Genomic DNA, 23,349 nt, shown 5'->3' with positions numbered 1-23,349 from the left:
ATATGGATGTAATCAATGTGGCAGATGAGCCCCCTCAGTCAATTGCACCACCTACTGGTTAAAATGATACCCTCGATTCAATGTTTTCTCTAACTGTGGAAGTGTGTGTGGCAAAAATTATATATAGCAATGAAAACCCTTTGTTTTTTGTGTGTTTCTTAAGGTGTTGGACTGGATTGAAAATCATGGCGAGGCGTTTCTCAGCAAACACACCGGCGTGGGGAAGTCATTGCACAGAGCCCGAGCCCTGCAGAAGAGACATGAAGACTTTGAAGAAGTGGCACAGGTGGGTTTTACAACATAGTCAAACAAATGCTGCATATGATGTCTGCACTTCACTGTTTGATTGTTTACATTCAATTTAAAGTGTGATGGACTAGATGTGATATGGTTGAATGGTTTCGAGAACAATTCCTCCAAAGCTAAGAAGCTTTTGGTAGAGCTTTTTAGAGGAATAAGAGCGGATAGACCGGGCGGAAGAGTGAATTATGTCACATTCTGGTTATGTTTCAGAACACCTACACCAATGCTGACAAGCTGTTGGAGGCAGCCGAGCAGCTGGCCCAGACAGGAGAGTGTGACCCAGAGGAGATTTACCAGGCTGCCCACCAGCTAGAAGATCGCATCCAGGACTTTGTGCGGCGTGTGGAGCAGCGCAAAGTCCTGTTAGACATGTCCGTCGCCTTCCACACACACGTCAAAGAGGTATGCGTCTTCACTCTTTTCTCCCATCCCCCTGTACTCCTCTTCGTCATTTCTGTGATATACCGTGACGTGTTTATGCTGTCTGCTTTTCCTCTTCTGAGCTCCTTTATCTGAATCAAGCACAAGAACACCTTCTGAATTAGTTGCGTTTAGGGCATTGATTTCCCTCACCTGTCGTGTTGAAAGCTGAAACCGCAAACTGCTGTGCAGTGTGCAGAGAGTGGAGCCAGGCAGATACAGAGGGATATTGATGAATGGATTACATTCTCAGTGTAATCATATGTGGGATCGGCAGGAAGAAGCTTTATCATGTCCACCGTCAGAGATAGATGAACGCCTGATTGAGCAGATTATGTGGCCTGTTAAACTCTCTTTGTTTTCTTTCCAAATTATCTTCCGCATAAATTATTAAGATAGCCTTTACAGCACTGACATAGGTAATTGATGTTGGGGGAGGGGGGGGCCATCGTTCCAGAAAATGCTCCTCCTGAACATTTTGTCCACTGCCAAAGTCATTACATTCTCTCTGTGCAAACATCTGTGCCTGCCTTCCCTTTTGTAGCAAACCTTTGTTTACCCAATTAAAAGCAACCCATGCTGTATTTTCTCTAAATGATAGTGAGCATTAGTGATGTATCAGTGAGAATAGATTTCCTCCCACGTCAGTTCGACCGCACAGCTACAGCATAAAGGTTGAGATTCCACGGTTGCCAATGACAATGGAATCAGCATCCTGTTACTTTTTATTCATTTCGTTTTAAGTCTATTTCTTCCAATGAATAGAAAATACAAACTGAATGAAGCCTGGAATCAAAGCCAGTGCCTTGCTGTGTGGTGACTGAGCTAACCACTGCCTGTCAATCCCTCCCCCAGTGATGAATTGATGTGAAAGTCATAAATCCTACATTTCTAACTGTCATGATTAACCTCTCCACACTGTCAGAGCACTATGCTCCGCACGTGTTAACACTACATCCTGTTTACATGAGTCACGGAGACACTCAGAGCCATGGTGTTATTAATGAAGCTAGTCTTTAATGTCCATATGGACTAATCTCCTTCATCCCATCTGTCAGCTGTGTGTGTGTGTGTGTGTGTGTGTGTGTGTGTGTGTGTGTGTGTGTGTGTGTGTGTGTGTGTGTGTGTGTGTGTGTGTGTGTGTGTGTGTGTGTGTGTGTGTGTGTGTGTGTGTGTGTGTGTGTGTGTGTGTGTGTGTGTGTGTGTGTGTGTGTGTGTGTGTGTGTGTGTGTGACCTCGCCCCACTCCTTTGAGCTCTGCTCAGCACAGTATTAACAACAATTTACTGAGAAAGCGGAACATCAACAACATCACATGCACTTGCGTTCGTCACTGAGTCAGATAAGATTTACACAAAGAGCTGATGAGGACTGAAAGCATTAATAAGTTTGTAAGAATTGGGATGTGGATTTGGCAGAGAGAGCTGTGAGTCAGCCTTGGACGTTTTCACTGCTTTTATGTTCAGATTGCTTTTTTCCACTAAACACTGCTAACCCAATGTCAGTCTTAACTAAGAGATACTACAAGCAAACATTCCGTTTCAGCTGATTACTCTTGTATATTTGGTTGCCAAACAGCAGCAGAATAATATGTAATGATAAGTACGAAGTGAAACTAAAAATAGTGCAGATAATTTGTCGGAAGTGTGGGTGTTAGACAAGCAGTAGCTGCCAGGGTCTTTCTCCTACGGCCTGGAACGTGTGCCAGGGCTTCAGTACGCCAAGCCAACTCACCCAGATGGCTAATCTGTTACAAAGATGACCATTCACCAAACACCAGCTTTGAGCAGAACTGGTCGGATTTGAATTCTCTGTCCCATCTTCGTGTCTGTGCGCTTGGCAGCTTGTCTATCTCTCACTACATCTGTGTTGAGCTTGTTAGGCCCTTCTGTTTCTGCACCGTCCCAGGAAGAGAGGGGGCTGCCATTAGACATGTACACTCAATCACACTACGTTTTAACCGACGTGCCTTTCTTGTCATCCGCCGTAAGCTGTGGACGTGGTTGGAGGAGCTGCAGAAGGAACTGCTGGACGACGTCTATGCAGAATCGGTGGAGGCCGTGCAGGATCTGATCAAACGTTTCGGCCAGCAGCAGCAGACCACCCTGCAAGCTACTGTGAACGTCATCAAGGAGGGAGAGGACCTAATACAGCAGCTCAGGTGAACCTTATTGATACTTGCACATGGTGGTTGAGAATGCTGCTTCGAACAAGTTGGTCTGAAATCTCCCCTAAGTGAGTTTTGGTGTGTATCCATAAAAGAGATTTTCCTTAACAGTCCAAGTCAGCATTTTCCTCTCTTGTAAGTCACTTCATCCTCAGTGCAATGTCAAGGCGACATTATTTGTTGTTTTACTTCCCTGGAGAAATTCAGTGTACCCACACACACCACCGTGTTTGTCCTCCCTTCACAGAGACTCGGCCATCTCAAGCAACAAGACTCCCCACAACAGCTCCATGGCCCACATTGAGAGTGTCCTGCAGCAGCTCGACGAGGCTCAGGGCCAGATGGAGGAACTCTTCCAGGAGAGGAAAATCAAATTGGAACTCTTCCTCCAGCTCCGCATCTTTGAGAGGGATGCCATTGATGTAAGAAGGAAGGAGATGGGAGATTTGGGGTGGTTCAGTCCAGCAGAGAGGATCCCCCGCTGGTCTAAATCCACAATGCTAATCAGTTATGCATTCAGTTCCATTTTGATGTGTTTCATTCAGTGTCGCTCCAACTTTCTTCACCTCCTTCAACTGAGTTATTTGTGTGAATAATTGCAGGATGAAATGATTCAGAGGTGATGATATACAGATTTCCAGGTTCTTACACAATTGTAAAACACAAGGGAAATTAAAAAAGGCACAATATGTGAGCTTTCAAAGGCTTTCTTTATATGAATAACCTGAACATTTCCTTCGTCTGTCTTGCCACAGTCAGACTGTTCAGGATTTCACAACTGTAACCTTCTAGACAGACACCAGGTTGAGCCCATATCAACCTCATTAGATTAAGAATCGAATGATGCAATCGACCCACACTGGGGCGACGCAGTTGCGCGGTTCATTTCCAGTCTGTTGTTGTGTCTGCATTGTGAGGTCTCCCTTTAGCTGTGCGTGTCAGGTCGAGAAATAGTGGTGAATCTGCCAAATCACTCACACTGTACCTAAACACATGCTCACACATACACAGGATTAATATGACACAGTGATCGAGTATGAACGTGGGTGGAGGAGGCATTTCTTACCTTCCACTCCCTGCCCACACACACACAGAGTGTTACGCATGCTCTGGAACACTCCTCCTTAATAGAGGGAATGTTGGTGCTGAGAGCATGGGTTGAGGTGAGACACACATTGTCTCGCAGTGTGTTTTGCTGGCGGTCAAAGTTTTCGTAGTGCTGGTTGTGGAGGGAGATGGTCTTTTTGCACACAGAGGGAATTTTACTCAACTGTACACCTAGAGGACAACAAAATGAGCTGTTGGTAAGTTTTCAAACAGTTGCCAGATATGTGAAGTCATCTTATTGTGTGGAAGGGGTTTTCTGTGCTGCTCTGAGCGCTGCCTGATAACTCAGATTACTCTGTGTGGTAGCGAAGAAAGCCAATTCTCTGTACGCAGGAGATCTTGTATCAGGGGGATTTTATAGATCAAAATTCCTACAATTCTCCCTCTGCGTAGACAAAGACACACTTTCTATCTAAAGAAAGAATCAACCTCTCTGTTTTCTTCAAAAGAGGTTTATCCTTACAAACATGACATAAGAGTCGTCAGTTCTATGTTGAAAATCGCTGCCTTGTCGTCTCCTAGTGATATTGGATAATTGATCAAAACAGCTTTGATTGACCTGTTACTAATCCTTTCCAGGACTTTAGATGCATTTAGATCTCCTTTCCAATAGATCTTTGCAGTCAAGGTAAGGCCCCGACACAGGCCGGGTGTCTGTGCCTTTGTTGAGCTCTAAGTATAAATAAGTGGAAAGAAGCTGAGCAAAAGGTGGAGGAGATTCTACCTGCCAGTCTGTGCAGAACCGGTTCAGCCTGAGCTTGACACAAACAAAGAAAAGACTTAAGGAGAACTGTGGTTGATTTTACATGGATTTGTTGGTGCTTTGATGATGTCAGAAGAGAGAAAGCAAGAACCTGAGAGCTCAGATCAACTACAGCAAATTATATATTGTGTTTCTAGCCATATACAAACTCGGAGTAATGTTACAGAAATATTGAAACGCCAATTCACGCTCTTGCCTTTGTTGTTTCTTTGGTTTTAATCTATGATGAAAGATCCAAGCCTTCGGTTGTCACACACACTGGCACTCACTGTGCATTGGCATCAACTAGAAAACCCCAAAATAGCAGTTCACAGTAAAATACTGCAACATAGTTACTTCGTTTGTGTTTGTATTGGTGAGAAACCGCAGCAGCACAGATAGTCACTGCTGGAGAATGAGAGAGAGACATAGTTTATACTACCAAAAGCGCTTGAGTAAACGGGAAAGAAAGCGAGAGAGAGAAAAGTGCCAAAACAAGGAAGAATTGTTGCAATTTTGTTTTGACAGTTTATATGTATCTCAGACCTAGAAAGAAACTCCTAAAGTCTGATAATTTTCTGTATTTGTATATGTATTTCGAGGTCAGAATGTGTTGTCTACTGTAGTAATTGAAGCAGTCGAGTACGGTAAGTGTTAATGAGTATATCACTTCTATTAATGTGTTTTTGGTCTGGGAGGCAAACAGATCAGACATTGGCATGGAGCCACCATAAGAAAAAACCCAAACAAAATTCATAGCCCGGGGAATCACAAGAGATCGAGATGAAATTATATCTAACAAGAGTATCTTAGTTTCATCCTGATATTTACATTCATACACAGTATAATCCTCAATGTTTTAAGATCAGCTGGAATTAGGTTGATTTGAGTGGCGTCTCCCCTTAGTGCTGACATTGGTCAATATTTGAAAGCCTATATTACTCAGCGCTGAGCAGCACAGAGCTGAATGAGGACCAAGGTGACCCTGCTACCATGATTCAGCCTGTGTGGGCTCTCCAAGGCGAGCGCTGACGTCTCAGTGCGTCTGCTTTACCAGCCGAGCGTCATCAGTGTAATATGTTCTCCCGCTTCATGGCCTTTATCCGTCTCACTGACTTCGTGCGGCCTCATTTGTTTACGATGCAAGTGTGAAGGACTCAATCAATAACGGATCCACATGACAGTCATTGGAAGATTTTTAGATAAAGCCACTTGCCTTTAATCCTCTTCCTCTCTCCTCCCTCTGCTTTTCCCAAACCCAACCCTCAGATTATCTCAGACCTGGAATCATGGAACGAGGAACTGTCCCAACAGATGAGTGACTTTGACACCGAGGACCTGACGCTGGCCGAGCAGAGACTGCAGCATCATGCAGACAAGGCCCTTACCATGAATAACCTCACCTTTGACGTCATCCACCAAGGCCAGGAGCTGCTGCAGTATGTCACAGAGGTCCAGGCCTCTGGTAAGCTACGGAATAGATATGCACAGTATATCAACGAATATGTAGAGGATGGGCACAGTGAAAAGAAGGAGCAATCCAAAACAGATGGAGGATTACAATTGCATGAGACATAGTTGGTACTGGAGGAAAAATGGTTTAAATCGGTGAAGGCGGAGGAGGCTTGAGAGGTGTGTTTGGTTTCGGTGAGAAAGCTGAAAAAAGAGAAACTAAGAATTTAAAAAAGAGATAAAGAAGGAAAGATTAGGAGGGAATGAAGGGAGATGAAAGCAGACGAGCTCCTAATCCCTCAGACTCATGTTCACCCACTGGTTATAGACACAGTTGGGCAACACACACAAATACATTTTTTTGATGATCAGCACCACACCTTGTTCTTTTGGCTATCATAAAGGTGACATGTTGTGCTCTATCATTATTGTTTCTCATTTTATCGTAATAATGGGCGGAATGGGAATGTGTGTTAGACATTATCAAAGATGCGCAGAAGAAGTTGATGCGTTGATAGAAATGGATCTTGGAAAACAAAGCCATAGCTCTTTGAATGTTCCAAGAATAATTGTTTTTTAATTAGTCCTCACTCCTTGATGAGTCCTTCTTTGTTGTTAGTCCTTGCTTACATAACATGTCTATGTATTACCGGTCTACACAGCGAGGTAGACACACCCATGAGATACAAAGCAGGCAAGCATGCGTTTGGAGAGCATCCATGTTTCACAGTCTTCCAGTGCGTTCCCAGTTCAGGCCTGACGCAGCCGGCCAATCAGAACAGAGTAGGCTTTTTGGGTGGGGATGTTTTTTAAAGAGACAGTACCTACACTGCCTGTCACTCAAATGTGCAGAAGTGTTCCAGCAAGAAGTAGAAGTACAAGTTTTTTTGCACTCTGTGGTGTATTGTCATGTGTTTCATGGAGCACAGGGCTAAACCTTATAATCTTATTAACAACTTTTTTTGTTTTTTGTCAAGAATCTGTATATCTGTTGTCATCATACAGTATATTCTATAGCTATTTCTCTTAATGTGTAGAACATTTTACTTTACATTCCATCCTCCTTTTCCTGTTTGCCCATTTCCAAACTATATGAGGATTGCGTAAAGCTGATCATTAGAATAGATGGCCCCTGTGATAGATAAAGTGAAACCATCCTGTGTGCAGGTGTGGAGCTGTTGTGTGACAGAGATGTGGACATGGCCACACGGGTTCAGGACCTTTTGGAGTTTCTCCATGAGAAGCAGCAGGAGCTGGACCTGGCAGCGGAGCAGCACAGGAGACACCTGGAGCAGTGTGTCCAGCTCAGACACCTGCAGGCTGAAGTCAAACAGGTACGTACCAAAACAAGAATGATGCAAATTTAATCAACATTGTTATAAACCAAGTATGTTCAGTTTGTGGCATTAAGCTAGACAATATCCTCATACATGTGCCCAAGAATGCTCACACGTGCTGTATATTATAAACACACACACACACACCTTGTGCTACAATGAGGTCAAATTGATGTGTGGAAAGACAGACAGTAGTGTGTATTGAAGTGTTGAAAGGCTATAGTGTGTTCTCTTTGTACGCAACTGCAGTTAGATGACTCATTCTGTGTCAACAATCTCTCACTGTTTCTACTCGTCTGTATCACTCTTTCTGACTGTGGGGCATGTGGGACAGTGACATAGAAAGAAAAGCGAGGAAAATGCATGATGGGAAGGAAAAGGCAAAGGAAACAAGGGAATATACATTAAATACAGAAGGATAGACTGAATGGACAGATGGGAAAGGAAAGAGGCTGCAACATGACCAGGGTCTGTGTGGAGTTTACTTGTATTTTAAAAGCAATTGTATGCTCCAATTAACGCTAGAATGAACATTGAGACAAATATGTTGACAAACTTAACATTATTACTGTACGTCACCGTGAGGATGACTCAGCTAACCTACAGAAATTAGGCAGCGAAGGAGGTTTTCAACAGAGAAAAGGAGTCTATAAGGGTTAAGGTAAGGCCTATAATGGTGGGATTACGTATTTCAATATATTGATGTGAGTGGAGAGTTTTTAAATCTTTTTCGTTTTTGATTTAGACAATGAATCTTAGGAAATAACCAACACACAGAGTTGGGTTAGATTAGTCACATGTGGGGTCATTATGTGATCGAAATGTTACTTGTTGGGACTTTGACCCTAACGTTTGCAGTATACGGTCTGTATACTGTTAGTGTTGATGTCATTTCTGTTTCCTCGTGCTCTAATTTCAATCTGTAACTCTTATGTGTGTGTGTCCTGCCTCGGGACATTCGGAGTGCAATGGAAACTTTGGCCCTGTTGAAGCAACGGAAAAACGGGAGTCAGACTTGTGTTGCATCATTGAATTTTATAGCCACGCTTAATTTGCAGTACTGCTGTCACCCGCACAGCAGGTGGGCTCACTGAGTCAGAGAGAGGGAGAGAGCGGGAGAGAGAGAGAGTGAGAGATGTTTCAGAAGGCAAACTTTTTTGATGTTTGGTATATGTGGCTTTGTCCAGGTAAAAAAAACGAGTAAATTGGGTGCAGAGGGTCAAAAAGGCATTGCAAAGAAGATGAGTAAGGAGGGAGGTGAGTGTTGGTGTGGTGAGATATGAAGGGAGGATGCAAAAAGAAAGGATGAGAAGAGACAGAGAAAGGGTGAAGACGAAGGGCACCTGGAAAGAAAATTAATTAGAGGGCTGACATAGTGTAGGTAGAGAGGGAAATAAAACAAGAAAAAAGGAGGACTGAGCAGAAGACTCCCTCGTCTTCCTGAGCAGATTTCCCGTGACCTTTCAATCTGTCGCAAGTATAAATATTAAATAATAAATTACTAAAAAGTCATGACCTGAGCTTTGCGCTGTGTGTGTGCGTGTGTGTGTGCTGCAGGTGCTCGGTTGGATCCGAAACGGCGAGTCGATGCTGAACGCCGGTCTGATCACAGCCAGTTCCTTACAAGAAGCCGAGCAACTGCAGAAGGAGCACGAGCAGTTCCAGCACGCCATAGAGGTAGAGACTAAAAAAAATTGATCTCTCTTTTTGCTCTATAATAATTAGGATGTTGCACCACATTCCCCCCACCCCACTCCCACTCCATACATTCCTCCCTTCCCAATGTTTCACGTCATCTTTTCATTTCTTCACTCCCCCGTCATTCCGCTCTACCTCATTTATAACCGCCATTCATCACCTACCTTTTCACTTTCAATGCCCTTCATCCTCCACCCTGTTGTCTCTCTCTCTTTGGGCACATGTCTGCTGCGTGCCCTCCTCATCACAAGTCAATGCATGAAATGGAATTATGGATAAATAGTATTTCCCTTTTCCTTTTCTTCTGCCTCTGCTCACCTTTCTTCCTTTGCTGCTGATTATGCAGGGCACATTTCCTTTGAACCCTTTTCGAGCCTGGCTCATTTTAATGCAGGCCTGTACCTGACCTACTTCTGCAACCCTCACACACAATATACACACTCTGAAGAAAAAAGCCTGTTAGGGATTATTTCTTCAGTTTGGTTATGCATATTGCATATGAAGGTGGAATTTTAATATGCGCACCATAAACGCATTCCCTAACACACAAAATGGACCCTGCATGATGAGAACAGAGCTGCTGATATAGGAATCACCTACTGTATGTGCTGCAGATCTTATGTATAATGCCACAAACATTATCACAGATCGCAAAATGTATTCTTTTCCAACTGTACTTTCAATTCCAAGTCGAAGTAAAGCAAGTGCAAAAGCCTATTTTTTTCGGGCTTGCCGCTATCAAAATAAATTACCTCATAGTGGGTTTTTTTTGGCTTTCATATCTCGTTTTCCCTCCAGAATTCAGAGCAATAAACATGACGTGAATATAATCTGACCATTTCATCACCTGGGCCATATACAGTATATAGATTCTTTGTTTTTCCTCTGACCAACCTCCCCTTTCCCTGTGTGCAGAAAACCCATCAAAGTGCACTCCAGGTGCAGCAGAAGGCTGAAGCTCTTCTCCAAGCCAACCACTACGACATGGATATGATCAGAGACTGTGCCGAAAAGGTAAGGCTTCCTTTTTGATAGAAAAGAAAACGCATTACAGATGAGGTTTTGTGAGAGCTGCATGTGGCAAACTGGTTTGTTTGATTCAAAAGGTGGCAGATCACTGGCAGCAGTTAATGCTGAAGATGGAGGACCGACTTAAGCTGGTTAATGCTTCAGTGGCCTTCTACAAGACCTCTGAACAGGTATGCATGCATGATGCACAGGATAATTCCAGCAGTTACTCTTTGTTCAAGAGGTTTTTCAACTCTTAATAGGTGTAAAGTGTTGGAGCAGAAGACCATTATTTAATCATATATACTGTTACTTTTACAGATTACAGCATGAGTCTATGCAATGTAATTTCATGTGTAATTGTTGTCTAGGTGTGCAGTGTATTGGAAAGCCTGGAGCAGGAGTATAAAAGAGAAGAGGACTGGTGCGGTGGTGCTGATAAACTGGGCCCAAACAGTGAATCAGATCATGTTACACCCATGATCAGCAAACATCTGGAGCAGAAAGAGGCTTTCCTCAAGGTGAATTCTGCGCTGAATTGCCCGAAGAATTACACAGAATTTGTTGTTGCGCTCAAGCACAAAGGGAACTTGCAATGTTTGATCCTGTAAGTAACACTTTGTAACACATGTTGTACACTTACAGGCCTGTACATTGGCGAGGCGTAATGCAGATGTCTTCCTGAAGTACCTGCATAGAAACAGTGTCAACATGCCCGGCATGCTGTCCCACGTCAAAGCTCCGGAGACTCAGGTCAAGAGTAAGTGGATGAACACTTTTATCAATTCTCTTTCTTGTTATCAATAACCAGTAGAGCATCTTCAAAGCGAACAAGGTAGTAGTAACAATAACCTTGACTGGAGTCTGTATTTCAGTGTTACCTTTCCTTTTAAAATTTTAACGCAGTTGCTTGTCTTCATCTTTGAATGTGTTGTTTCAGATATCTTGAATGAGTTGCTGCAGAGAGAGAACAGAGTGCTTCACTTCTGGACCATGCGGAAGCGGAGGCTGGACCAGTGCCAGCAATATGTAGTGTTTGAACGCAGTGCCAAACAGGTGTGTGCACGTGTTTGTATCTGCTGCCGTGGCAATAAGCAGCATTTGAACATAAGGCAAATGCTGGATTCCCATGTTGACGGTGTCTGGTAGACGGAAAACCTGATTACTATTCTAATCATTAAGCATATTAGCACATTGTGTCATTTGGTTCACTAGTCGACACGATTACTCTTGCTAGAACAGAGGTTAGGCTCCACCGTCTTACGTAATTACCTCCTGTTTTGGCTGGAACTGAATCGGCAAATGGAGCTGTCTCCCCGAAAAAAACGCAACTCTCGCCTTTATTTTGTCCCCTTTTTAAGTCAAACGTGCCGCCTGTGCTCTCGGCCTTTCTGCTTTGAATCGTCTCAGGAATGATGCGGTGCAAATCTATTGGAAGTGACACAGGTTGGCAAACATGTTCAACAATGACAGGCTTAAAGACAGCTATGATTATGTGGCCCAGTAAATTTAAACACTAAGCTTATTATAGAGCTTTGCCAACCATGTGTTTCCAACCACCCATTTTCCCCTTCAGACACAACTGAATGAAAACAACTTTTCAACCTCTTAGCATGTGACTGTTTTTATTAGAAATATTGTTATTCCCAATCGCCCGGATCATCTGACTGTGAAATGTTGGCAGTCTCAGCCCTGCAGCTGTTCCGGGAAGACTTAGGCTCCATCCACATTTGCAGACTGTGCTGATGTTTTGGGTTGTCTGTTTTGAGTGTGTAGATGAAGGTAGATACCACAGCAAACCAATAACTAAGGTATCTCTTGTGGACAGATATTTAGCTCCCTCTTGTGGTGTATAAACAGCACAGCAGGGGGAGACATGTTTCTGGGACATCACTATTCTATGGCTATCCAGATTTTAACCCCAGGGTCCAAATGCTTGTTGTGTTTTGACTGTAGGACTTATGCCACTGTTGGTCATAGAGGCATCACCTGCAGGCCAAGGTCATGAAAAGAATATTGGAAAAAAATAGGCAGGAGTCTAGTTGATATTTAGGAATAATTCAAAAGCTAGACACCTTTTGTCATGGAGTCTATGTAGAAATGTGTGTATGTGTGTGTTTATGTGTGTGAATATGAGAGAGAGAGACAATTCAGTTCAATCAGGGGTAGACCTAAAATCCCATAAAAGAAATACACCTAAAATCCCACACAATCCAAAAGTTTGGTCATGTTTTTTTGTACAGGCCCTGGAGTGGATCCACGACACTGGGGAGTTTTACCTGTCCACACACACATCCACCGGCTCCAGCATTCACCACACGCAGGAGCTGCTGAAAGAGCATGAAGACTTTCAGATTACAGCCAAGGTATGTATGTGCGTTTGTGTGTACATCGGTCTATGGCGGCCTGTGAGTATTTTGGTGTGTTAGTACAGTCCTACATGCTCCTCTGAGGCCCATTACCAGGTTACACATTGTCCTGTCTGCTCTTTGCTGTGTCACTCTCATTGTGTTGGTGAACAAGCTATTGTGCCTAGCAATCCCCAACACTCCTCTCTCTCTCTCTCTCTCTCTCTCTCTCTGCCTCTAAATGTCTCTCCATTGACAGCAAACCAAAGAGCGAGTAAAGCTGTTGATCCAGCTGGCGGATGGGTTTTGTGACAAGGGCCACGCCCATGCCCTGGAGATAAAGAAATGGGTGTCCTCGGTGGACAAGCGCTACCGGGACTTCTCTCTCCGCATGGACAAATACCGTACCTGCCTAGAAACTGCGCTCGGCATATCTTCCGACTCCAACAAGGCCGTGAGTATTCACCATCAAAGCTCCCAAACCGTTGTTTTCCCCTGTGTATTCTGAGAGACAAACTCTTACACTCCTCTCATAAAAGGCAGTTGTGTACTGCGTATGATGAGAGCTAAGGTTGAGTCCATATTTAAAATCCCACAATTTCAAAACGAGAAGGAAGCTAAGAGGCAGGAATAAGTGACGATGTAAATATTTGCTTTAAGACATTTGCTTTAGCACTTAAAACTATATCTCCTGTCTTTCCAGAGTAAAGGGCTACAACTGGACATCATCCCAGCAAGCGCTCCCGGTTTAGAGGTCAAGCTGAGGGATGCTGCTCACGAACTCAACGAGGAGAAAAGGAAGTCTGCACGGAGGAAAGAGTGAGTGAAGTTGATACATATCTCCTGAAGTCGACCGGATGAGCAGTCTGAAACTTTACTGAGGCATATCGGGGGTTCATATGCAACCTGGGAAAATGTCCAGATGAATAAATTCTGAGAATACATTATTGTTCAGGCCTTGTATGGCTTCAATTAAAAATTGCATTTCAAATGATGATGGCAGGGGTTTCCTCTGCTGGACATCAGCCTATTATATTGAACATGTTTAAACGAGGAAGCAGAGCAGTAACGTACCTCCAGAAGCTCTATGTGAGCTGAATGTTGTATAGAATACGTAATGTAATGCGTTGATGTGATTTACGATGGATTTTAATAGCCTGTAAATAACATATGTTCACAAGTCTTAAGCAGACATTTGCAGTGAAACACCAATGCTTGACATGTTCAGCTAATTACATGGTGACATGTTAAAGTCAATGTTTAGAAATGGCACACTGGATAGAATGAGCCTCTTCAAAGTACACAAGGGTTTTTTAACAGCAGATTGTGTTACCCCGAGGGTTCTGTGTCTCAACCGTTGCTCGCTATACGCTGTCATCGCTGATAATCACTCCACGCTGTGTTTGTGTGTAATGCTGCATTACATCAATCAAAAGCAGCCTGCAGAGAGAGGGAGAGGGAGGGACAGAAAGAGAGAGAGAGGGAGAGATAGTTAATGTCGCAATGAATTATTCCTTCCTTCCTTTATTCTGAACAAATAAAACCAAAGCCAATTAATCCATTGAAAAATATACTTTGTCTTTCATGAATCACTTTAAGTGTATGATTGAACAGTTTTTTAGTTTTATGATTACTCCTGACTGTGTTGAGTGCTGACTATTGGCTGCACCTGTGCTTTCAGATTTATAATGGCTGAACTGATTCAAACAGAGAAAACCTACGTCAGAGACCTACGAGAGTGTATGGATGTAAGTATTTCAGTTCTCTCTTACACACACACACACACACTGACACATATACACACACTGTAAACGCTGAGTCATATAGTGTCGGGAAAACAACACTTTATAGAATTGGTATGGTGATTTATGCTATCACCACATTTACCCACTTAGTCTCACTTTAAACTTCCATTTTCAGAACAAAAGGCTGAATGGAAATACATATTCTTGCAATTTAATGCTGGTCATGAGGTGATTCAACACTGTTTAATATTGTTTTTGTGTGTCTGTCCAGACATACCTGTGGGAGATGACCAGCGGTGTGGAGGAGATTCCTCCTGGCATCGTCAACAAAGAACACATCATTTTTGGCAACATGCAGGACCTCTATGAGTTTCATCACAAGTAAGGGTCAAACAATATCTCTCGATGTCTGCTTTTCTGTAGGGCTGAATGATGAATCACACTCGCTTTCACACAGTAGTCTAGACTTAAATCTGTTTCTGCCCGTCCAGTATCTTCCTGAAGGAGTTGGAGAAGTATGAACAGCTTCCTGAAGATGTGGGCCATTGTTTTGTCACCTGGGTAAGAGACATTAAGCACTTATATGTTTTTGGAGTGGAACTATCTGAATTCAGTGTTTGTACACCTTTTAAGGATTAGATTTTGTTTCTTTACTATTTTGCATTATTTCTCCTATTCAGGCTGACAAGTTCCAGATGTATGTGAACTACTGTAAAAACAAGCCAGACTCCACTCAGCTCATCCTGGAGCACGCTGGACCTTACTTTGATGTAAGCACCTACACTTATATGTGTAATATGATGCTTCTGTAACTGTGTGAAACATGAACAGCTGGTGTAAGATGTTTTCTTTTTACAGGAAATCCAGCAAAGACATCGACTTGCCAACTCTATTTCCTCTTACCTGATCAAACCAGTTCAGAGAATCACTAAGTACCAGCTGCTCCTTAAGGTACATTATGAACAGTCATTGCACTTCTAACAAAATAACAGTCATTGCACTTCTAACAAAATAACTTCATTAATGATTATGTTTTTCTGAGGAATATGCTCTACATTTACTCTTTATGTAAACTGGTGGGTGTGTGTGTCTGTGTGCGTGCTGTTTGTTGCAGGAGTTGTTGACATGCTGCGAGGAGGGTAAAGGAGAGATAAAGGACGGGCTGGAGGTGATGCTCAGTGTGCCCAAGAGAGCAAATGATGCCATGCACCTTTCAATGCTGGATGGTGGGCACAAACACACACAAACAAACAAACACAAAATGACTCAGCTGCAACTCCACTTCATTGTTATTTCCTCTTTCTGCCACCCACAAATGTGCAAACAATCCACAATTGTTCTTTTCCTCCTCTCCCTTCACTGGCTCAGGGTTTGATGGGAACATCGACTCCCAAGGAGAGCTGATTCTCCAGGAGTCCTTCCAGGTTTGGGATCCCAAGACTCTGATTCGGAAAGGTCGCGACCGACACCTCTTCCTCTTCGAGATGTCCCTGGTCTTCAGCAAGGAGGTCAAGGACTCCAATGGGCGCAGCAAGTACCTCTTCAAAAGCAAACTTTTTGTAAGTATTATACTGTTTTATAAGTTGATTAGAATGTGTAGTTTGTCTTGGTTACGGCCAGAATGTATGAGTTATATAATTAGTCTTAACAATGTGAAAAAGTGTTACATTTCTATTTACATCAAATTGCATTGTGTCTTTCACCCCCAGACCTCAGAGCTCGGGGTGACGGAACATGTGGAAGGTGATCCTTGTAAGTTTGCCCTCTGGGTGGGCAGGACACCCACCTCAGACAACAAAATCGTCCTCAAGGTAAGGCCACGTGATGTAAACAGTGACGATAAAGGTGTAAAGTTTGGCCGGTGGATTACTTATGTGTGTGTTTGTTTTTTTCGGGAGAGGGAGTTGGCGTTTATGAAAGCATCTAATGTGACACATCCAGGTTAAGTCTAAAAAAGAGAAATATCTGGTTTGTAAATCAATTTAGTTTCTCTCCGGCACTGTACTAAGAGGAAGATAGCCCATAATATCATTACACTCCTGCAACAGCAGCAGTGAATTTGTTCATGCGCAAGAGTCATTCTGTGTCTGTGGTCCTCCCCCACAACATCCTACAGTTCCTCTGTTCAGCCAAGAAAGTTCACTCCTAGGGGGGCGGAGTGTTACTTTCTGCTGCTTATTCACTCATCACACAGAAATGTTAGCACAGAAACGGATGGGTCATAATCCAAGCTCACAAGCAAACGGATAGTTGGCACATACTGAGGCAGTGCGGATGCAGTGTCCATACATGTGTGTGTATATGTGAGGGAGAACGAGAGGGAACCAATCTGCTGATACTGAACGTGTGAATACCAGTGTGTGTGTGTGTGCTGTACAGCTATTTGGCTCATTACGTAACTTGTTATAACCATAATATATAATCGGTGTCTTATGTAACACATTTGCACAGTAGCCTTGATGCTGCTGGTTGCTAAGCAAAGGAGGAGGACAAGGCATATGCTGGGTAGTCTTTTGCTAAATGCAGCGACCACGCATTGGCTCCCAGGCATAAATAAACACAGGAGTGACATCAAATGCGGCTTGTTTTCTCTGCAAACCCCTCAGTGGTGCCTTGGACATACTATGTACAGTATACATGATATATGAGCATATACAATACATGTATAGTATTGTGTCTGTATAGGTACACCTTCCTCAGGTTGTTAGATCACAGGGATCGAAACACACGTGGGGACAGAGCGGATACTGTGATTCTATCTATTATGAGTCAACAGCTGATGTTATTCTCCTTTTTACTGGACTGGTTAAAATGTCACATGTATTTCATTATATCTCTTTTATTGTATGTGTAGGCTTATTACCTGTTAGTCCAAATCAGATTGTTTCAAAAACTGCTGGGATCATTTAATGACCTGAACTCTAATCTGACCCTCTTGTGTGTGTGTGTGTGTGTGTGTTGCTGTGTCCCAGGCTTCAAGTATTGAAAACAAGCAAGATTGGATCAAGCACATTCGGGAGGTCATCCAGGAGCGAACGGTGCACCTGCGTGGTGCCCTGAAGGAGCCCATTCACATCCCTAAAGCCACCACAGCTAAGCTAAAGGGCAGAAGGTGAGCTCACCTCAGTGTCGGTGCCAATCACAACTGAGCAGGCTTTTCCACACCACAGGGGCCTTAAAGAGATAGTATATCTATCTATCTATATAAATGAACCTGTTTTCAGTCAATGTCCACGTACTGTAGGTTGATAGATGTGCTTTTTGGTACATTAGATCATTGCAAAGTTTTTAAAGTAGAATGAAAATACAATCACGGAAATCTGTATAATATGCAACCATCAAACCTGAATTAATTGATTATTACCACTGGGTGGCATGTGACAATCAAAGTAATGAATACACAATATTGCCAAATTTATCACCTTGTTAAAGTTGTTATGGGCAATACAAGAGCATGTAATTCTTTAATTAAACACACTGATTAAGGAAGCGCGCTAAATTCTACCTGACAGATGTAATAGCAGTTTAAGAGCCAACTCTCCATTTAGCTCTGTTTTTGCTTCCTAGTCATTACTTCTCTCTCTCTCTCAACTGTGCAGTGGATGTGGAACATTAAACTAGGAGAGACTAAAATCTCTGCAGAACTGCCGAGTTGTGTGATATTGTGACATTATAGAGTCACTTTACTTAATTATAATATCAAAGTAGAACCTTAGCCTTCCTCAAAACTATACCTGTATACTTGTATATGGACCATATTCTTCCAATATTTTTGGTGGTGTGAAAATCATGATAATGTAAGTTTGAAATATGCAACTGATATTTGAGATAGAATATAAATCATATAAAACCCATTTTAATCAGCTATCTCAAAAGTAAAGCAATACAACTATACCCACATATCTCTAATTATATCAATGTGAATATAACATATATATTTGTATTGCATGGTGATTAATAATAATAATAATAATAAGGGTAATACAGATGATAATTGTGATGATGTATTGTGTGCCCGTAGGGATGGAGAGGAACTGGATAGCCAGGGAGACGCCAGCAGCCAACCAGACACAATCTCTATTGCTTCCCGCACCTCCCAAAACACGCTGGACAGTGACAAAGTAGGAACTTGCACAAAGACACACACACACACAGGCGACACACACGTTCTGTGCCCTCTTTTGACCGACCCCCTCTGCTGACCATACATATTGTGTCGTCACAAAGCGTTACAGTCGTCTGAATGATAACATGCTTAGCTGTTTTTGCAAGTTGTTTCCTGTGAAACTGTCTGATTATCCATCTGACATCACATAATCCATCTTGGAGCATTTCTGTATGCAGAAATGTCTGTGTGAGTGAGTGTGTCACACAGAGAGATCGAGAGAGAGAGGGAGAATCATAGCTCACAGAGAACAGTCAGCCGTGGTTATAGCTGGTAATAGCACCACAGAAGGCCTGTCCTCCTACACTCAGTATGCAGTACGAGCTACAGTAACTAACACACAATTACACACACATCAAAATAATTTACGATGCTTAAATACTGTACCAGCTACAAACTGCCTTTGGGATCTCAACAACAAAACATAGACACATGTTTTTTTTGCCTTCCCCCTATTTGTCCTGCTGCTGTGGACAGTAATGTTAGGAAATTTGCTGCAAATGAACTAAACTCACTCCTTTTAGCAAACTGACAACACAAAGCTCGGCACTGTGCTGGTAAATCAAAGTCATGAGACCAATGTAACGGGGTGAAAGTGCATGTACCTGAGTGTCACAAGATCACTCATTCATTATTGTATCTGCAGTGTAACGACAAATACAGACATAAACATCCAAAACACTATTGTACATGCAAATCAAATTCTGTCACTCGCTCTCTCGCTCTCTCGCTCTCTCGCTCTATCGCTCTCGCTCTCTCTCTCTCTCTCTCTCTCTCTCTCTCCCTCCCTCTACAAAAACACTCATTCAGGAGCCATTGCAAATGTGTATGCGCGTGTGTGTGTGTGTGGTTGTGTGTGTCTTTGGTGACTGACTTGTTTGTCAGCAGCTTCATCCTCCCACACTGTCGTCACAGAGGATGCTCGTCTGTATGCCAGACAGGAAAGCACAGTTTGAAATCCTTAGAGCTTTGGATTTAACACAGCAGAGATAGTAAGATGAGGTTGCCTTTCAAAGCTAATTTTCTGCTGTATAATTAGTTATTAGTATAGCTGAACACTAAATTGTTGCTAGAGTGGCTTGATTTAGAGCAATTCAAGATAGATTAATCCGCTCTGCTCCGGAGAAGAAACACAAGAGGGAAGATTTTCAGCTTAAATACTGTAGTTTGGTGGCAAGCACCCAAAGTGGAATTTCACCAGCTGCTACATTTGGACTCTGGGAGCAACATTGGAATGTTCTAATGGATCAGGATCCTGATTTTCTGGAACTATTTATCCGGCTGCAGATATTCCATTAAGTCTTTGTGAAATCTTAGGCAGCGTGTGCTTTTTCGGTCAACCTCTTCCTGTAGTGATTCAGAATTATTGAAGTGGACGGCTGTAGAATCAACACTGCTCCATAGAACGAGGCAGTTTTACACACAATCTTTTGCAATGAGGGAGTGGAAAACAATGGAGAGGCTGCAGGACAGGAGATCACGTCCAGTTTCTCAGCTCCTCAGTTCTCTGGCTTTGCCTCACTATCAAAGGGTATGTAGCAAGACATTTGCAGAGACTATTTAAAAGTCCTTTATCCTAAATGGTCCAACTACTAAATAAAAAACAGGAATATACAACATAGACCTAGATAACATGAAATGCCTTTAAGTTTCTTTTCTTCCTGAAATGTGATTTTTAATAGTTGTGCTTTTATTTGTTGTGTAGTTTAAGTTAATAAAGTTAATATAAAGAAACAAGATTAGTGACAATTTAAGTATTTCTTCAATTCAAATTGCATAAGAGATGGAAGCATTAATAGCGACAAGCATCTATAATTGTAATTGTCTGTAATTGTATTGGCGAATCAGTGTGCATATTAGATGACTAATAATGATCCCACTTGTGTCTTACATGGCCACAGAAAAGAGCGCGCACCAGCCTTTGCTTTCAGTGTGAAGCGCTCACATTCAGCTCAGTTATTTCAGGATGAGTCATCAGTCGTCAAGTTATTGTAAAGCTTGAGGACCTTTTGTGAATGATGTTTGAAAAGCATCAGGAAATAGTTAGAATAGGGTGGAAATGGAATTTTTGTGTGTGTGTGTGTGTGTGTGTGTGTGTGTGTGTGTGTGTGATATGTCCTGCTCATTGTTGCTACATCACAATTTTCTCTCATCCTCTCCAATACTTTGAAGCATATGTCTAAAACATGAACCACTGTGATGTAAACAAGTTTGAAGACTGCGAACAAAGCCTTAACAGATATGTGTGTTAACTTTTCAGCTCTCCGGCGGCTGCGAGCTGACAGTCGTCATCCATGATTTCATGGCCAGTAATGGCGGCAGCACTGGGGAGCTGACCGTTCGCAGAGGCCAAACGGTGGAGGTGTTGGAGAGGCTCCACGATAAGCCAGATTGGTGTCTGGTCCGCACCACGGACCGTTCTCCAGCCCAGGAAGGCCTGGTTCCCTGCGCCATGCTGTGCATCGCACACTCCAGGTCCTCCATGGAGATGGAGGGGCTCTTCAACCACAAAGGTAGGAGTATGTGTGCTCTGTATTGACAAATCCGCACCTTGGTTAGCATGCTGGAGAATTCTCTCATTCCAGAACATAGGAGAATTTAGAACATCAGGCAAAGCTAATAGGAAGAATTTCATGTTAGAACACCACTCGCCACATCTCACTAACCAGCTGTTTGTCGCATCCAGGCACATATGGACACTTTGAGGATGAGGGAAAGCTAACGGGATGTATTTCTTGTTCGCAAATAACATTTGGTGACCCTTTACATCTCACTAAACAGCTGCTTGGGAAAGCACTCTTTTCTAGGTGTTGCTATGCAACTGTGGGAAGCCCGCAAGAGACATACCTACTGTAGCTCTCTTTTAATTATGTTGAAATAATTTCAACCTTTGAATTCCCGGCAATGTTAACATCCCCAGATTTATTGCTCTCAGAAACCTTTATTACACTCTAAACAGGCCGCAGCAGGCCCCCACGTGAGGGTACGGCTCTGGAGTATATGAAGTCAGAGTCTGTTGTGGTACCCAAAGCGTCTTATTAAGAACAGTCATGGCTTTTTTCCACTGGCTGTGGTAACTGAAGTGTTGTTGACTCATGTTTGGCAAAAAGGGCTTTTTTAACTGTGTCATAATAACAATGTGACAGATCATTGCTGTAAGACATAAACCTAACTGCTGTTAAAAGCACATGCTTCCCTATAAGCACAAAAGTACATTTGCATGGATGTATGATCACGTTTCCAACATCTGAATATTGCTTCAGCCTGTTGGATCTCAGCATCCTGTATAATTTGTTGCTTTATAATAACAGTAATTCTTTGCCTTTGACTTTGACTAGCCTTTCATGTGTCTCTAGCCCCATTCCATTCATTTGTCTGCAAGCAAAATTGAATAAATGAATCTTGTACATTATGAAGGTTTTTCAAGTTGCACCTTCTTCTCTGAGTGGCATTAAGGTCCTCAGATACAGTAAGTGTGAGGTCTGAATGTGGTCTAATGAGCAGTTAAGCTTTTCTCACATTTCTCAACAGGTACTAGTGTTTATTATGGGCCTTGTTGACTTGACCTTCTGTTGTGTTGGGCATCTGCGAATCCATGTGCTCAGCCTGTTCTTGTCTGGACTTGCAGCCTTTGACCATGTAGTGTTGTTTACAGTCTACGAGTGACCTCAATAATTGACACGCATCCATTCAACTCACTGGTTGTAATGACTCGGAATTAATGATCCTAGCTGTACTAAATGATTGAAAGAGGAGCGATAGCTAATGAAATGCAGTGCCAAGTAAACTATTCATAGATCCGACCCTCATTCTGCGGTTTGCTGGTAAGAGGTAGGTGATTGTGTCCTGAAGAAATGCCACTAAACTTTGTGCTTGTGTCTTTCGCTCTTTAATTTGTAAGAGTGGGTGAGTGCTGTACCACTTGTTTCTATGGTGATGTAGAATAAAAGATTCATACTGACATCCTCTCTTTATGCATTTGTATTTAAGATTACAGGTTAGACAAACTGTCCATACACAAAACTCTGGAATCAGCTGAATGATTAATAATGTTGCGTTGCACTTTGGCAAAAATCTCTTATTTTCATTTCGACTCTGCCGTTTTGGACCTCGTGTCTGTTTTGCTTGATGAGCTCTTGTTCTTCTTTGGTTTTTGCTTGATCCTTTACACATAAGCAGCCCACAAGTTGTGCATCTGTGTTTGTGTAGCCAGAGGGAGCGCTGAAAAGAAGTTCACAAAGCTTCACTGCAGGGGTGGTGCTGGTTGAGGAATAAAAAAAAAGAAGCTGTTTTTGAGGAGGAGGAGGAAGATGAGAGATGAAGAAACCTTTGCTATTTTGTCAGTCTTTTGAGGATACTAGCCAATCATGAAGGACACTTTCTCTAGAGTTACGGAAGGGTGACGATTTAAGGGATTAGAGTGCTCTCTGGGAATTCCCCCCATTCCTGCTGCATATTGGAATCAGGAATAATCGACTGTGAGATTGTTCAGGGGAATAGAATAGAATAGATCCTCCAGTTAAGTGACCATAATTATGGATTAGCCTGGTCTGAAAGTTATATCATTATGAATCAACGACATGGTTCACATGCAGTGCAAACCAGATGTGTCCTCAGAGGATATAGCTTGCAGCTGTTTGTCACTTGTGATTATAGGATGTGTTGAAATGAAATCTTAGTAGTTCCCATCTGAAGTATGTGATCATAGTGTGTTTTCTGGTCAAAACAGGGTCTGGTGTTGGTTAGTGAGCTGCTGAAACAAGTAATAATATAATACAATAACATTTATGCTGTGCAAAGAAAATGGAAGTTGGAATGTTGCATGGAATCGTAACTGAACTGTGCTTAAAAGTAAACA

The 23,349-nt window shown here is 42.6% G+C and overlaps 1 protein-coding gene across 3 annotated transcripts in view; it reads left to right on the top strand.

Annotated features, from left to right (window-relative positions):
* triob (trio Rho guanine nucleotide exchange factor b) overlaps nt 1-23,349 on the top strand; it is an 87,936-nt gene that overhangs the window by 47,381 nt on the left and 17,206 nt on the right. For 2 of the 3 annotated variants that reach the window (XM_076152692.1, XM_076152690.1), the window contains 26 exons: nt 164-286; nt 514-705; nt 2,714-2,883; nt 3,137-3,311; nt 6,008-6,203; nt 7,358-7,524; nt 9,085-9,204; nt 10,141-10,239; nt 10,332-10,424; nt 10,605-10,754; nt 10,879-10,993; nt 11,174-11,289; nt 12,477-12,599; nt 12,841-13,035; nt 13,285-13,400; nt 14,263-14,329; nt 14,598-14,707; nt 14,818-14,887; nt 15,007-15,096; nt 15,185-15,277; nt 15,441-15,552; nt 15,695-15,885; nt 16,036-16,137; nt 17,299-17,438; nt 18,348-18,447; nt 20,752-21,004. In XM_076152692.1, coding sequence (XP_076008807.1) covers nt 164-286; nt 514-705; nt 2,714-2,883; nt 3,137-3,311; nt 6,008-6,203; nt 7,358-7,524; nt 9,085-9,204; nt 10,141-10,239; nt 10,332-10,424; nt 10,605-10,754; nt 10,879-10,993; nt 11,174-11,289; nt 12,477-12,599; nt 12,841-13,035; nt 13,285-13,400; nt 14,263-14,329; nt 14,598-14,707; nt 14,818-14,887; nt 15,007-15,096; nt 15,185-15,277; nt 15,441-15,552; nt 15,695-15,885; nt 16,036-16,137; nt 17,299-17,438; nt 18,348-18,447; nt 20,752-21,004 — 3,478 coding nt within the window. Of the gene's footprint in view, nt 1-163; nt 287-513; nt 706-2,713; nt 2,884-3,136; nt 3,312-4,047; nt 4,194-6,007; nt 6,204-7,357; nt 7,525-9,084; nt 9,205-10,140; nt 10,240-10,331; nt 10,425-10,604; nt 10,755-10,878; nt 10,994-11,173; nt 11,290-12,476; nt 12,600-12,840; nt 13,036-13,284; nt 13,401-14,262; nt 14,330-14,597; nt 14,708-14,817; nt 14,888-15,006; nt 15,097-15,184; nt 15,278-15,440; nt 15,553-15,694; nt 15,886-16,035; nt 16,138-17,298; nt 17,439-18,347; nt 18,448-20,751; nt 21,005-23,349 lie in introns of those variants that run through there. The other variant, XM_076152691.1, reaches the window with a different exon arrangement.

The sequence above is a fragment of the Genypterus blacodes genome, unplaced genomic scaffold (genome assembly GCF_046128005.1).
Source record: "Genypterus blacodes isolate CSIRO-AG114 ecotype Tasmania unplaced genomic scaffold, CSIRO-AGI_Gbla_v1 ptg000057l_1, whole genome shotgun sequence".
Taxonomy (NCBI): domain Eukaryota; kingdom Metazoa; phylum Chordata; class Actinopteri; order Ophidiiformes; family Ophidiidae; genus Genypterus; species Genypterus blacodes.
This window is presented reverse-complemented; position numbering and strand designations above follow the sequence as displayed.